At 43.5% G+C, this 15787-nt stretch overlaps 1 protein-coding gene across 3 annotated transcripts in view; it reads left to right on the top strand.

The window, feature by feature from the left end:
* The window catches only part of FGF12 (fibroblast growth factor 12), a 216725-nt gene that overhangs the window by 135623 nt on the left and 65315 nt on the right, over positions 1–15787 (top strand). For all 3 annotated transcript variants that reach the window (XM_018912955.3, XM_009089148.4, XM_030227033.2), the window contains 2 exons: positions 4458–4568; positions 11403–11506. In XM_018912955.3, coding sequence (XP_018768500.1) covers positions 4458–4568; positions 11403–11506 — 215 coding nt within the window. The remainder of the gene's footprint in view (positions 1–4457; positions 4569–11402; positions 11507–15787) is intronic.

Genomic DNA, 15787 nt, shown 5'->3' with positions numbered 1-15787 from the left:
CCAGGAGAGTTACAGCTTAGCTCTTGCACTGTGTTTTTGTTCTGTTCTGCACTCTGATGTTCCCATTGTGGTGCTTCTTGAGGATGATCTTCCCTTGCATCCTCCAGAATTGCCATATTGGAAGGAACTGAGCTTACTGCATCTGCATAAAGAGAGTTTTCTCCAGTACTCCCCAGCCTTCAACAGCTGTATATGAGAAGCTAAAGCAAGATTTTTAAAGTAAACATCCTGAAGGGTAGTACTATTGCTTATAAAGTGGGGATAAAAATATTCCTTTGCATATTGCATGGGAAACCTGGTAGCATGGGGTCTTGCACTGGGAGTAGAAGCTGCATGGAAATCTCTTCTGTCCAGTCAGTGGTTTGGGATTAAGACAGCAAGAACATCTTTCATAAACCCATTCTGAAGTGCTTGACTTTGTGTTTAGGGAGACTCTAAGTTAGTGCTGAAGTCTTGTCCATGTTCAGTTCCATTTCTGCAGGGAAAGCTGCTTTTGTAACAGAAGGGAAGTGCACATGGAAGAGCCTGAGGGGGAGGAATAGCTGTATCCCAAGTGTGTTATGCAGTATTGCACCTTTAAAAGCCAGAGGATTTGAGTCCCATTTGCTTTGCAAGGCGGAGGCTAGAGAATAGGTTTAAGTTTGTTTTGTGATAAATTTTAAGAATTATAGAAAAAAATGCTCATAGCAGAGTTTTTGCTTATCTGTGCTGCATTTTTTCCCTTTATTTTACAATTTGATTCTTTCTCTTATTGAATATAGCCTGGAGCAGTACCATTGAGGGAAATACAGACAAAAGTATAGAGGTTGTGGGGTTTTATTGTATTTTTTCCCCCTGGTACTCCAATAAGCATTGTCAATAATATCTGCTGGGAAGGGTGGTTCTCTTTTTATTGCAAACCTGGAAAGTTCTCAGTCTATTTCATTGTCTTTCTGTTCTGACTTACCAGGGTGTCTGAGAACCCTTAATTGACAAGGAGACTTACTGGTTTTGAGGGTTTTTTTCTATAAACTGAAGTTTTTGGTGCAAATGTGCAGCATAAGGGTTAGCAGTGCTGGAAGACTGATAGAATTGCTCTGTAGATGGAAAGAACTGATGTTAAAATATATGGTATGACAAAAGTAGGTCTCTTAAAAGTCACATGCAGCATTTTACCTCTGGGCTTTCAGCAAGATTCCTGTCCTGTGATGATACAATTTTCTCTTCCAGTAATAGTTCCACACTGAGAGGGGAAGATGGGTAAATCCTTGCTCCTTGTTAAAAGTTGTCTTCACCTAAAATTTTGTCTGTCCCCTGCCACACTGCTTACTGTATGAATGGCAAATCCCAGTATCTCACTTTATGCCCAGACATAAGACAAGAGGTTCCCTGGTGGGAAGCAGCTACTCCAGCAGCTGTTGTCACCTGTGCACCTGTTTGTGTTCGAGCTGCTTCCTTTGCAGGCACTGGAGAGATACTGGTGGTTTCAGGACCCTTTGGACCTGGCCTGGCCAGCCTGTGGGGGTTTGGGGATGCAAAGAGAGATCAGTTCAGGTGGAGAGGTGGCTGTACTGTGTGAGACAAATCACCCATTGCCCAGGCGACTCCCCAGCCCTCCTTGTGTTCAAGGAGAGAACTCGGTGCTGGCTGTGCACCTCCCTGCACTGCTTCTGTGTTTAGTTCAGGTTGCTAAAGGTACCTGAAAGTGCAGCATCTCTGATCCTTCCATGTCTGGAAGAGGCAATTTTTTTTGCTACAGGGCATCCTAAATATGTCATGAGTATGGGCAGGGATGTCCCTGCAGAAGAGGATCTGTGCAGTGAGGAGAGACAGGAGCTCTGCTGCTTTCAGACTGTGTTAGGGCCAGGAGGAATGTGGTTTTCTGTATGGCTGAGAACTCTCTGCTTCACTCCCTTTGAGTTTTATTTTTGAGTTTGGGTGCGAGCCTCAAAGTTCAGCAAAACCAGGTCATATAACACAAGATTTCCCCTTCACCTTGTCCCTAGGTAGGCAATGACTCAGAAAAGGCTGGCATTATGAAGAAGACAGTTGTTAAAGCTGACCAGGTGTCTGTCAGGTCCGCAAGAGAAAGGAGCCTGAAAGGGTTTACCCTGTATTTGCTATGGTGATACAGCCTTCTGGTGCAAGTGTTTGCATCTATAGAAAGGATGCAAGGAGCCATCAGGGGATCTTGGGTGCTATTCTGATAAACTCTGAAAATGTCATAAGTTATTAATAACAAGCAGATTTGGTCAGTGTTTTACATGGTAGGCTACTTAGTAGAAGTGGGAGAGATTTTTCTGTTCCCTAACTATTTGCATGGTTGAAATATAGTTTGCATCCCTAAGAAGGAGGAAAGGGTGCTGTTCTAATTCTATCCTGTAGCTAAGTCATCTTCCAAAGAAAAGAGATAAGGTCAGGGTTGTTTTCTCTCCCCGCTCCTTTTCAGAGAGCTTTAAGACAAGACCTCCCCACTTCTCCAGCACACAGAAAACCTGAGACTGCAGGAGCATCTTCTAAATCTCTCCTTCTGGGAGCTCTTCCATTTCATGCAAAGTACTTCAACATTAAAATTTAACCAGTGAGTAAAATTAAGGCTAAGATTCATTCAGGGACTCACTCATATCAAAGAGTGCCTATTAGTGCCTTTACTATTGTGGTATTAGATAAAAGGGAGGAAGGGGACAGACTTGAGGAGGATGATGCAGGCATCTGTGCCTGAGAATGCAGCTTTTCATTTCCTCTAGCTTTGATGTGCTTTTCTAATGAAAAGCAAGTTAAATCAAGCTTCTATATTCAACAAAACAGGTAATTCATTCAGATAAGAAGAATGAGCTAAGTGTTTTGCTAGGTGTCATTTTGACATGTGTTGGCTTGATCAACTAGCTCTTAGTAGATGACCAGTACAATTGTACTTATTTACTGTCCCAGCATTGAGAGTTGCTGGGAGAAAGCCTGACTGCAGCCTACAGCACTCACTGCGCTGAAATCACTTCTTTTTTAAGGCAGCACAGAAACCATCTGATCTGATTTATTCAGTGGCTTTTGTAGCTGTGAGAAAATACCTGACTCTCCCCTGGCTAGGGTAGGGATTGCTGAAACTGAAATCCTTTGCACCTGCAGCCTGTCTTAGATCATCTGAGATGCCTGCTGCTGCTGCTGTCAGAGCAGGAGAGCAGGGTGAGGGTTCCCCAAATGGGAGTCGTGCAGGGATGCAGTGGGAGCGGGGCTCGGGATGGGAGCATCAACACACAACGTGACCACGGTTATGTAACGACCATGGCTTATTAAACAGCCTCACCAGAGGCATGAAAGGCAGGAGCCTGACGAGATTTTGGTATGCTACACTGAATTCTTTCCTGTCCAGTGAGCCAGCAATAATTGGGTCTTATTTATTTACTTTTGGAGGGTGGTCACATAAAACCACAAGGTCCTGTCACACGAGGAGAATCTCCTCCATGCAGGGAGTGTGTCTGCTCACACGCTGTCAGCTCACTTGTGTTCCAGCATTAATGCCTGCGACAAATTTTTAAACTTCCATGATTACAATTGAATTTGTTTTTGACCACTTAGTTTGTGTTGGATTGGTAGGGTGACGTGGAGACAGGTGGTAAAGCTGCGCACCTCTGTCATGTGAAGTTCAAGTTGGTTTTGCTTTTGTTCATGTTTTCCTTTTACCCTTCAGCAGGAAGGTATAAAATGCTGTAGAGGCAATAGGGAAGAGCCAGCCAGGGCATGGCTGGCTTGTGATACACAGGGGCTGGGAAAGGTCCCTGTTGGAGACAAAGATTCTAATCTGCCAGAGTGTGTGGCACATGTTTTAGGAGGGGGAAAACATGCAGGATTTTAAAACAGAGGTGATCTGAGGTGCCCATAAATGCTTCAGAGGTCAGTTTTGGAAATGTGTTGTGTCTGTCCCTTTCCAAATTTTTCTCCCCAAATCCCACAGAGCTGCACTCACATGCAGCCCTGATTCAGCACTCAGTTGCTCTGGGTTGACACCACTGTAGTAACAGTGATTTAAGTAGCTTTTCGTTGGCATAAAACTGGCACTGCATGATAGTGACTCAAGCATACAAAAAGCAAGGTGGTTGGCTTCACATGCAGCATAAGAAACAATGGGCACATTCTTTGCAACACTGCTGGCAAATACTCTTCTGAACAAGTGGCATATTCAAAATACATCAACTGTCTAAATACTTCCATTTGGTAGGTAACTTTCAGAGAATTGATGTTCCATAATCTGCTTCTACTGCACCAAGTATGCATTTCATTTTACCTGCTCATCTGATCTCAATTGTATTTGCCTGTCTGTGTATTATACGTGAATATTTTACAGCCGTGCTTGAAAGGAATCACTGAAAGCAGTCTTACCTGCCAAGCACTTTTACATTTACTCAGGGCTTAATGGGGGACAAGCAAATTGAGTCTTGTGCTACTCAGTATATCTGGTAATAATTATTATTTTTATTTTGCAGAACCCCAGCTGAAAGGAATTGTGACAAGGTTATTCAGCCAGCAGGAATACTTCCTGCAGATGCACCCAGATGGTACAATTGATGGGACCAAGGACGAAAACAGTGACTACAGTAAGAAAAATTAGCCTGTTTTGCAACCCAATTACAATCAAATGCATCACCTAGTGGGGCTCACTTGTGCAACTTCATTTTTGCAAGGATCAAATTAGGAGGGAGACAGCTGTTTTCTGCTTATTTTTTTCTATCTATCCGTCCCCTTTAAATCTTGCCAGTATCATTTCATATGTTTCCTCTCCGATCTTCTTCCCTCCTGCCCCGATTCTGTAACTGCCATCTGGGTGGGGTGGAGAATAAAACCCATGATTTGAATTGCTGCCAGAAGAGAAAGGAGATTATATTTATACACATGCCACGTGGGTAAAGGATATGGGGAATTCTCTCTCCAAGGAGAAGAGGAGAAAATCGTTTTAGCCTCAAAAATTCAGCAAGCATCAGGAATTTCTAGGCTGGAGAAAAGCAGCTGTTCACTGAAGTCTCGTGCTTTGAGGCTGGTGTAAGGGCTGAGGGTATCAAATGACCTTGTCAAAACCCTGTTCAAAAGGATTGGGTTTGTGCTGGACAGCAAAAGGCAGCAGAGCCCATGGCCATGTGCAGGAGCCATGCTGTTTTAAATGCATGCAAAGCAGGAGTCAATCTTCCTTTTGAAGAGGAAGTTGTTTTGTCAATGCCAAAGGTCTTCAAAAGGTTTAAAAGGGTGTAGAATATTTTCTGCAGCATCTCTGCATTTCATAGGCATCAGTGTGCTGTCCCTGGGTGGGCAGTTAAGCTCAGATCCTTGCTGCCACAAATTGCATCAACAGGGTAGGATTCAACTCTTACTTTTTATTATCTATGTATATGGTTTGGAGATCCCTGTACCACTGCTAAAGGGGTATTTAACCTGGCCAGCTTGGAATTTGGCTTCCCAGTCTTTATTAGAGGTAAATAAATGTTAATCTGTGTGGTAGGGTTGATGGAAGCAAACTTCATGTACTTTGTGAAAGGAGGAGTCTGCTCGATTGCAGACAAATTTTGGTCTAATTCAAAGAAGCTCCTGGCTGGATTGAAGGTGGCATTCCTCCAGGAAGGCAGAGCCTGGGCTGCAGGTGAGGGGTGTCTGTAGGGGTTCAGCACTGACATTGTCCTGTGAAGGTGCACTTGGACAGAGGTGCTGGGTGGCTGCAGCCCCGCATCCCTGGTGTGTACCCCATCCCCAGGAAGCTGCAGGATGCTGTAGCAGGAGCATGCTGTGTTCTGGGGCTGCCCTGCTGCAGGCAACTCAGGGCTGGGGGTCCATAGAGGAGAGAGGAGCTGTGGGAAGATGGTGACTGGAATTGCAGGTGGCTGGCAGAGCCCTTGTGGAATGACCCAAGAGGCTGCATCCACCAGAAACATGGCCTGTATCAAATGCAAATGTCAGGTTTTAGTCCTTTTTCATACGCACATATTGAACAAATTAAATACTGTAAATTGCAGTAAGACAGTCTCTGATTTATGTGGGGAGCAGGAGAATCTGTGGACAGACACACACATCTATGCTCAGAGACTCAGGAGGTCTCCTTCAAAAGAGTCTGGCCTTGAGATGCTCTCAGCCAGACACCAACATATGGGGTGAGTTCCGTGGGCTGTATTAGCTGCTTTTTCTGAAAGGAAGAAGACCTGGGGTGTTCTTAAACTGCCGAAAATCCCACTGGAGGCCTATTTGTCAAAAATATGGGAAGATATGGTAGAGATGACAGGGATTCATTGCCCTCATCTATCATGGAGGACTGAACAACAAAGTAATGGGCTTAAATGGGAGCAGGGATGAATTAAGGTAAACAGCAGAGAAATGCAAGAGCAGTTCTGCAATATTTCAGAGTGACAGGGGAGATGAGGGAAGCTGCTGCACTCTCACTGGTTGCAGGGGAACCTCCTGAGTTCCCGTGACTGAGATTGGGCCCCATTGCCCAAAGTGCTGTGATTTATTTATCCCCCCAGAAATGTCAGAGAGGAGTTTGACCAGGTGCTGAGTACTTGAGAGCTGCTTCCACCCAGTGTTCTTAACTGGAAATAGATGGGCTGAAACACAGTTCTAGAATGTAATTTTATCTGGTGAGATGGCAGCCCTGTCTCGGCAGCTTGGTGGGACAGGAGGCATCTCACTGAAGTGTGCCAAGCCACTGGCTCAAAGTCAGGGACTATGCTGGAAAGTTTAGGCAAGTTTTTGAGAGAAGACTGAAGCCAAAGAATTCCCCATCTTCTGATCTCAGGGGATCTCAAAGCAGGGAAAGAATCCAACCTGATAATATTTGGCTCCTGAAAATGAAATTAGGACTGTGCTTTATTCAATTTTACATAGCTTTTTACCACATGGTCTCATCAATAAATCTTCAGTGTGAATGAACATCTTAGAATATATAAAGCTTCCCGTTACAGCTTCGGAATGAAATCACATTTTGCACTTTGGAAGTGCCAAAATAAAGCTGATTGCCTTTTTTCCTTTCTCTCCTCCAAAAATAATCTCAAATTTTGACCAGAAGAAAGTCAAAAGTTACTTGTCTGAGTGAACAGTTTACAGATTTACTTCACTGCAGTTTTCTGTTTGGAAGTGCTTCTGCAGAAGATTCCTGACTAGCCAGTCAGGAGTGTGTGCAAGAGCAAAACTCATCAAAGATTAGATAAATAATATTTTCCCATCCCTGAAGAGTGGTTGGTTAACTTGCATCCACAGCAGGGAAGGGCACTCTAGAAGGCCACAAGAGGATCCTTCCCACCCTAGATGACCATCTATTCTCCGCAAAGAAGTCATCTCAGCACAGTTAAACAGCTGGTGAACACCATGTTCCATACATTGCTTTGTGTTCTGTATCCCCACACTGATTAATCAAATTAGCATTGTGAAAGGATGCATAATTTTCATGGAATACATTAGGTTGGTTTACTCTGACAAAATAAATGTTTAAGATGAGACACGCCATGTCCCTCAGATACATCTGATGGAATTAAAAGTTCTAATAAAAACCCAGTTATTTATACTAGAGGAACTGCTAATATTTAAGCAATTTTAAAATTAATTATCTGTTGCCCATTTTATGTATGTTCCTGAAGCTGATGGCATTTATTTTCCACCTCCTCTCACTTAAAGAAAAAAAAAAAAACCCAGAAGCCAAATTCTAATGGCATTTGGATGGGCATCCAGCCAGCTTCCCAGGAGCCAGCACTTGGGACATCTGTTCCTTCTGCCATGCTGTTAGAGACGTGTCATCTCAATGTAAGCAAGGGGGCACTTTCCCTGGCTACTGGCATTGGCATATGGGAAGAGTTCTCTTCCCACTGGAGTGCATTTTCATGGTGTATGGCCCCTGTTTGTGTTCCTCCTCTGATGTATGAACCCCAGCTTGGGGCAGTATCTTTTCCTTCCAGCTCCAGTGATCTCAAATGGCCTTTCAGGGCTCGCTGCTGCTGTCAGTGCTTGCATTGTTACTGCTCTCCCCTGGGCTGAGCAAGGTAATGCCCCTTCATAAGAGCAAGTGGACTTCCTTGTCTGCCCACACAATGCTGCTGAACATCTGAAAAGCTTTGGCAAATGGACAGTACAATAGGTGAATTGGACTGGCCAGGTGGAAACAGCCCAGCATATCTAGGATATTTTCTGGGGCTTTCCAGCCAGAAATACCAAAAGATTTAAGAGGTTTGCATTCCAGCATCCCACTTGGGTTATCTTCAGCTGTACAGAGCCTTGTTGAGTTCTTTCAAACATTTCTAGGAATGAGCTATTCCATAACCTCTCATAACCTCTCTGGTTCCAGTGCTGCACTATTTTCCTTATAGAGAATTTTCTTCATATCCAGTCCTCATTTCCAGTTGAGGCATTTGTCTAGTGCCTCTTGTCCTTTCATTGTGTTCCTCTGAGAAGAATCTTTGCCTTCTTTGAGTTAAGCAAATGCAGTTCCCTCTGTTTCTTCTTTCATTATGTGTTGCACCAGAACCTCTTGATCATCTCAGCAGCCTTCCTCACTCCCCTCAGGACCTTAATCCTCACCACCCCATGCACTGAGGCTGCTCTGGCCTGTTGCATCCTCCATCAGTTCTTTGTTATTCATGTGCAGCACAAATGTCTTGCTCAAGAACAAGTCACCTGTTATAAATTTCTTTGGCTCCTCTGACTTGCTGCTGTTTAAAGCTGAGCATATGGAGCACACCTTGTGTGTGGCCAGTCTTGCCTCACTCTTCCATTTCTGTAGATAACTTTGACCTATAGGGAATCATGCATTCAGAATTTAGCTGATAAAGTACCATAACATAACAGTGACAATGTACTGATGCATTTTGGACTGGAGTATGCTAGAAGTAGTAGGGTCAGGTGTAAATACCACTGGTTGAAGATGGTAAGATGTAATGAAAGAAAAGGGGCACAAATATTCAACATATTCAAGTTTTTTCCCTTTTGCCTATGGAGTAAAAGAGCATATTCCTTCCGTGAAGCTGCAGATGGCATAGAATATGTGCCATTTGCAGTAGAGAAACAGTTTTAAAAGCATTTTTTAGATTTTCTCTTTCTCACATCAACACACCCAGTGTCCAGTTCTATGCTACCACAGCTAATCCTCTTTACCATTTTCAAGTCTGCTGTTTCAAATAATTCAGATTTTATTTTTTGAGACAAAAAACGAGACATCTTGCTTTTGAGGTTGATTGAGGGGTTTCCCTCCATTTTAACATTCTTACTTTTAAGCTTACAAGCTTTTAAATCTGTTCGAAAGATGAAATATTTATTTGGAAGCATGATAGTAAAAGGCATCAACTTCTACAAAGGTATTTCTAGATTTGAGTGCAGACATTGCTCTTGGAATTGACAGAATCTTGATTGACCCAAACCACTGTTTTTTTTAACAGAGGAAGATATTTGCTTCCTAAAACTTCTTTTGGCTGCCAGTTACGTCTGTCAGTATTGTGTCCTTATGCTTGCTTGCCCACTTGCTCCCCTGCATTAGAGGAAGAAATGCTTTGCCATGATCATGGGTGCAGCAGGATCCTAGGGAATTTGGGAACTGGCACTGGTCCTCCTACTGTAGCACAGCACAGTAGGATTGTTCCTTTGCTCCCTTTGCATGTAGAGGTGGAAAGAGATTTGGAAACATGTGGGTGCTTCCAAGTGGAACTTCTCAACCACTAATTCTGGGTGTTATCACCTTGCTGCCTAATGAATGCTTTGAATGGTCTGTCACAAGTTTCCTATGCAAGACAAATTGGCTGTAGGAAATGAATGATGATGCCCATTTTGTTTCATTATTAGCAGTAATATGCTCCATTTTTCAGTAAGAGGAAGAAATAGGGAAGGGGAATTGCTTATAGACTTGTTAATTGCAGAAGGTTTTAGACCTTCATGCAGGGAGAAAGGAATAGGCAACACTTCTAATGCTGAGTAGTTACTCTGGGATGTGTTTGTCTTGTGTAGGGACAGTACCAAAGTAGCACTGTCCTTGACTCCAGTTATTCACAGACCAGTATCCAGCCTGGACTGTGTTTTCCATAACCATCTGTTGACATTCTCCCCCAAAAACACACATACAGGCACTGGATTTGGTAAGACCTCAGCACATGCTTTGATGTTTTATGGAATATGGTGCATAAAAGCACAAGAAGAGGCTGAGATGAGGGTTTTTTTTCACTAGACTTGAGGTGTCTCCATTTTAGGCAGCTCATTGAGGGAAGTCATCTAGTCTTCCTTGGGAAATAAAATAATATATTCATGTGCACTGGAATTTATTGATCCTCTTTTGGAGGCAACCCTGAAACCAGCACGGCCAAGACACCTGGTAGATGTCCTGAGCAAAATGGCATTGCGTATTCTTGTTTCAGGGCTGTTGTGTAGGAGGAGACCTTGAGTGAAGTACTTCCACTGTGTTTGTGCTTTTATTTCTGCCTGACCCTGTGCCCATCTTTCCCTATCTTCAGCTTCCTGGGATGAGTTCTAATTAGCTCTTTGTAAGCTGAAGCACAAGGGATCCTGCAACATCTAAATACTCTTGTCCTATAAAACTCAGTGGAGACAAAGCCATGCTAATGCTTCAGTGCTCAGTCTATCAGTGCTGATAATAGTCTCCTCTTTGAGCCCATGCTGTTAGAAATGTAGCTAAAGCCTGACAGTACATTAATGTATATACTCATGGGAAGAATCTTTCAATGAGATACTGGGTCTGCTGGGTGGGAATCGAGCAATAAAGTAATTAACTGAGAGGAAGTGGTTGCAATGCTTTAATCAATAAGACTGCAGTAAACCTGAATAATGGAAGATCTTGTCCTCTTCTGTCCTCTCCAGTGCTGGTCCTGAATGGGGAGCAGTGCTGATGTCCCAGAGTGAAGCACTGTCTCTTCTTGAGTTTCTTCATTCCCTTGACAGCCCAGGATCACATGGGCAAACACACAGTCAAGTTAATTTGCATTCTTCTGGCCATGGTTGCTGTCTGTGTACTCTTTTGGCATATGGCAAATGCAGCAAAGTGTGACTAGGCTTAAATGTGTTTCAGGGGGAGCTAAACTGAGTTGTGTTGTTGCATTTGCCACAGGCAAAGTCTGTATATGTGCAGTTGCCCTGGCTCAGCTGGCCCTCAGAAAGCCATTGTGATGCTCTTGCTTGGGAGCACAGATGAGCCCTTGGCATTGCAAAAGCAGGGATCAGACAGACTGATGGGTGTGTTAAGGCATTTGGGAGGCAGCCAAACTCAGTACTTTTAAAAATTTCCTTTCCCCATCAGCTCCATGGTTGCAGTGCTTCCCTGTAGCTGGAATCAGGATGCTTGATCCTAGTGCAGTCACTTTTGTGAAGAGGCAGGAGTGTGGTGGGCTAGCCCTGGGGCAAAAGCAGCAGTGGCCATGTGGGGTGATGTATCCATAACATTTGCTTTTCTTTTCCTTCCGCAGCCCTTTTCAATCTAATTCCTGTGGGTCTTCGTGTGGTGGCAATCCAAGGGGTGAAGGCAGGTCTGTACGTTGCCATGAACGCTGAGGGATATCTCTACAGCTCAGTGAGTACTTTGCACTGTTGGGCTCCTGGAGTTTTGTAGGTGGGAGAAAGCAGACTGCGCCGGGACTTCCAGCTATTTCTGGAAACAGTCATCTATCAGCAAACCTTTAAAAGCAGGAGCAGGAGGAGCTGCTGCAAGGCCATGCAATATTCACTTAATAGTGTCTCCATGGAGATTCATGGCAATATTTCCTGACCTGTGAAGATGCGCTTTCGGTTCCTTTAAGTATGCACTTAATGTAGGTCATGTTGTTGAGGCATTTGTGTAGAGTTGGCTGGTCATATTCTGATTTCTCATTTGTGAAATGGCATGGACTCACTGGGATTGCTTCTGAATTGCACCCAGATAACTGATCATAGGTGGTACCCCAATGGGTCATACTCTGCTTTTGACTACAGTGTAAATCCACAGCAATACCGTGACTCTCTTAAAAGGGTTCTGGACTATTCTATTGGCAGAAATTCCCTGTATTTGTGTGGTCTTTTTAATGCACATAAAAGATAAGTGCAGCAATTTTTGCCGACTAATTCCCTTATAACTTTCTTAGATGACATGAAAGGGCATGAGGTTATTCATAAGATTCTCATTTAAAGTAAGTAATTGATTTTCACAGTGAATAATTGATTCAGTGATTTATTAAATATGGCAACCCTTTGCCAGAATTTTTATGCTTCAAATAACTTTGTTCTAGTTCTACATAGTAAAAAGGGATAGTTAATAATATACTTCTCATTTCTGTAGTTATGATAGCTTTACAGTGCATAGCCAGATTCTAATCTATCTGCCTTTGTGTAAATTTACAGTGCAGTGATTCTGCTCTTGTCTGGGCACTTACTTTTGCTTCAGAAGTGTTCTGAGCATGACAATGGGACCACTGAAAGGACGGCAGTTTGGGTTGGTCTATATGATTTTTCCTAAGTTTTATCTTCCATCTTTGTTCCTGGTCAGTTTTATACTGGTCACATGATTGAGATTTCCCCTTTTCCCTTGGGATGTGATAAGGCTCTGTCTCCCCAGCAGCTCAGGGTAGGAAGCAAGTGGAGGTGTTAGTATGCTTGGCGAGGTAGATCTCAAAACTGGCTGCTTGTCAAGAAGAGACAGAGAGATCGGTCTGGATCTCTGTGGATGCCAGACGCTTCCTGTTCTTTCATAGCTCAGTAAACATAATTGACTGCTTCTAAATAAATTAAATTGGTTTACTAACAATGAAAACTTCCTCTCTTTGTAAAGCTATCAGAGTCCTAAAGGTAATACCAAGCACAGTGTGGTACTGCATTACTGCGTGTGTGTCCCTCTGGGCACATTGTCAGGGGCTCAGGACTGATGCTTTGCCCTGCTTGTGCAGTGCAGAACACAGTTCTGGCCCAGTGCTGAGGCTCCTTGTACAATCAGTATCCTGTAAATACAGGATTGCAGGAAATAAGAGTGCGTCATAGGGCCACAGCCAGCCAGTGGGGTCCTCTTGGGCCAATGAGTGGTCATCATTTTCTGAACATGTAGTGCAGGGTAGTGAAAGGTGTGGGTCTTGGGAAAAAGAAGAAATAGAGTTTTGAAAAAATTTTTGTTTGACAGCTGAGAGACTAGAGAAGATGCAGAGAAAAATCTCTCTCTAGTAGTAGTGAGACATGATATAAAGGGTGGGAGTGACACACCAAGAGGTGGTAGACAGCAGGAGGACCATGCTGTCCAGGAAACACATCTGTTAGTCATTTTAAGTATCCTAAAAGGCACCAGATCACACATGTATTCAAATGAGGGAGATTTAATGGGCCTGCTTATTTCCAACAAGTGTGCCTGTCTTGAGCAGGAAGGTTAATCAGGGAAGGCTGATGGGGAAGGATACACTGTGATGGCCGGTGGTTAATGAAGTGAACCTCATTACATGCCACAGCTTGATGGCACTGAGCTCTGTCTGAGCTAATAAGAGTGAAACTGTTCATTTTATCAATGTGATCCAAGGTTTCTGTTTGCATTAAATGTGTGATGCTCTACTCCATGGTGATGGACCTTTTTGGATCCTTTCCTTGTGATGACTGGTGGCTCTCTCTTTGTCTTACAGCAGTAAATTAATGAATTCACTGTGCTTGGGAGCAAACCCCAAGGCAAGAAAATAGAAAATTTGTGGATAAAGTGTTAAGAACAGGGAGTGTGGGTCAGGCTCATCAATAAGGAGAAGGGATGAGATCAGGATGCCATGAAAGAACTGGGTATGTCTGAGAAGAGCATAGAACCTGTTTAGGCAGTCTCTTTTGGATGCTGTAGGCTTCCTTGTGGGGTGAAGGTCCCCAGGCCATGTTACCTGGACCTCATTGCTGACCACACCAGGGGATACATTGTCCCTGGTCTTTGCTTAGCAGCCTCTAAACTACAGCTTTGTTCTCTCTCTGTATTTATCTGTTTTGGGTTTTTTTTTTTTTTTTCACTAGCGTTTTTTGGGGGATTTCTAAAAAAAAATGGGTCAACATTCCCCACAGATATTGTTCACTCACATGAGCCAATTGATAAATTAGTTGCTTGGCTGCCTTCCATGCTGCATGGAAGCTCTGTAAGGACTTCTTAGAACACCCTCAAGTCTAGCACTATTTTCAAATAAAATGGTCCAGGGTAATGTTTTTTTTTCTGTTTGTTTGGTTTTTGGTTTGGGTTGGGTTTTTTCCTCTCCTCTTGAACCCAGATTGATGCTGTGACTGAACATGTAATCACTGTGGGTTTGTTTTGGTTTTGTTTTGTGAAGTTTTTGGTGATGTTTAATCTCTGTGTGACAGCTGAGGTCTTGGCTGACATCCTTTGTCCTGGATCAAGCCAGAGGCTGTGATCAGCCTGGTCTTAGGGATGGCTCGTGCCAGCTCCTTCTGAGTTTAGGCCAATGGGCTCTTGAATGAATGGGCTTAGAATAACCAGCCCCTGGAAAAAGTCTCCCTTGTGTTGATTAACACAAAAGTAGGGCTGAGTAGAGTCCTCTAAAGCCAAATGTGGTGAGACAGCATTTCCTAGAAACTTGCAAGACCTTCTGATGGCTCATGCCATCAGCAGCTCATCACTGCCTTCAGCAATGAGCTTCCTCATCCCTGCCTCATCTATTCAGGCAGGGATAGTGTCAGGCTGGCTGAAGCCAACCATTTATTCCTAGCCAGCTTTAGAGGCCTAAATTTATTAGATGCTAAACCTTCTTTGCTTGGGAAGCAGCTGTCTGGGACTTGTGCATTGCTTACTCACCCTAGATATCTGATTTAGTTTCCCCCAGACTAGGTTATTGCTATCTCTGAGGTCGACATGGGAATTAGGTGATAAGCAGACAAGAAAATCATGCTTTGGTTGGAGGTATCCTGCTTTGCAGAAAGTAGGATGCAAGCCACTGTCTGCATAGCAAGCTTGCAGAGTCATTGGTGTGTTCTGTAATGTGGTGTACAGCCTGTAATGTACAGCAGCTTTAAATTCCCTGAGGGGGCACAAAGGTTTCAGTCAGCACCTGTTTTGGGGAGGGGCTTGACTCTCCTGAAGATCCACTATTAGCATTTGATGCCAAAGTAAAAATAAACAGAATGAATGAAGGGCAGTGGGTATAACTTACAGTGCCTCAGCACTTGGGAAGAATGAGACCACAGGCTGGTTGTTGCACAGGATTCAGAAACATGGAATAAAGAGGTCTGTCCTGCTCCAGTGAGTTTACAGCCTAATCCTAAGGGAAGAAGACTCAGAACATGCTCTCCTGTCTGTCTGGAGTTAATAGTTCCACCACCAAATTAATTTCCACTCCTGTGTAACTTTGTGAAGTTTCTCCCCTCGGTTCCCAGCTTTTCCTATTGTTCTTGAAACACCTCAGAGGGGCATGGGAAAGGGAGTGCTTGTGAAGTATTTTGCCTGGGAGGCAAACCTGGTTCTCCTGGAGCAGATCTTCGTCATGGAGGTGTAGAGTCTCCACAGGTCCACCCAGTGACTCCAAGTACATTGACAGGGCATCTCTCAATATGATGATATCTGTAATTTAGTGGCATTGCAGCTGGGATTGCTATTACCCCAAGTGCAAAACACTTTTCTTCTAAAATGTATTGCTCTCAGATATTCCTTGTTGTTTAACTTGGAGTTCTAATTATTTTTGAAATGGCAAATTGTGATGCATAATTTATTGGGAAGACGTAGAAAACCCTAGCAGAGATAGAGAATACAGAGGAAAAAAAATGGGTCACTTACAGGAGCTCACTGTGGTTTTTCAGTATAAACCTATGAGTTTGAAATGCTGAAATTAGAGCCTGAATCACTTCAAAGATTCCTGCTAATAAG

The sequence above is a fragment of the Serinus canaria genome, chromosome 9 (genome assembly GCF_022539315.1).
Source record: "Serinus canaria isolate serCan28SL12 chromosome 9, serCan2020, whole genome shotgun sequence".
NCBI classification, from domain to species: domain Eukaryota; kingdom Metazoa; phylum Chordata; class Aves; order Passeriformes; family Fringillidae; genus Serinus; species Serinus canaria.
The sequence above is the reverse complement of the archived record's forward strand: the minus strand, read 5'-3'. Positions and strand labels throughout refer to the sequence as shown.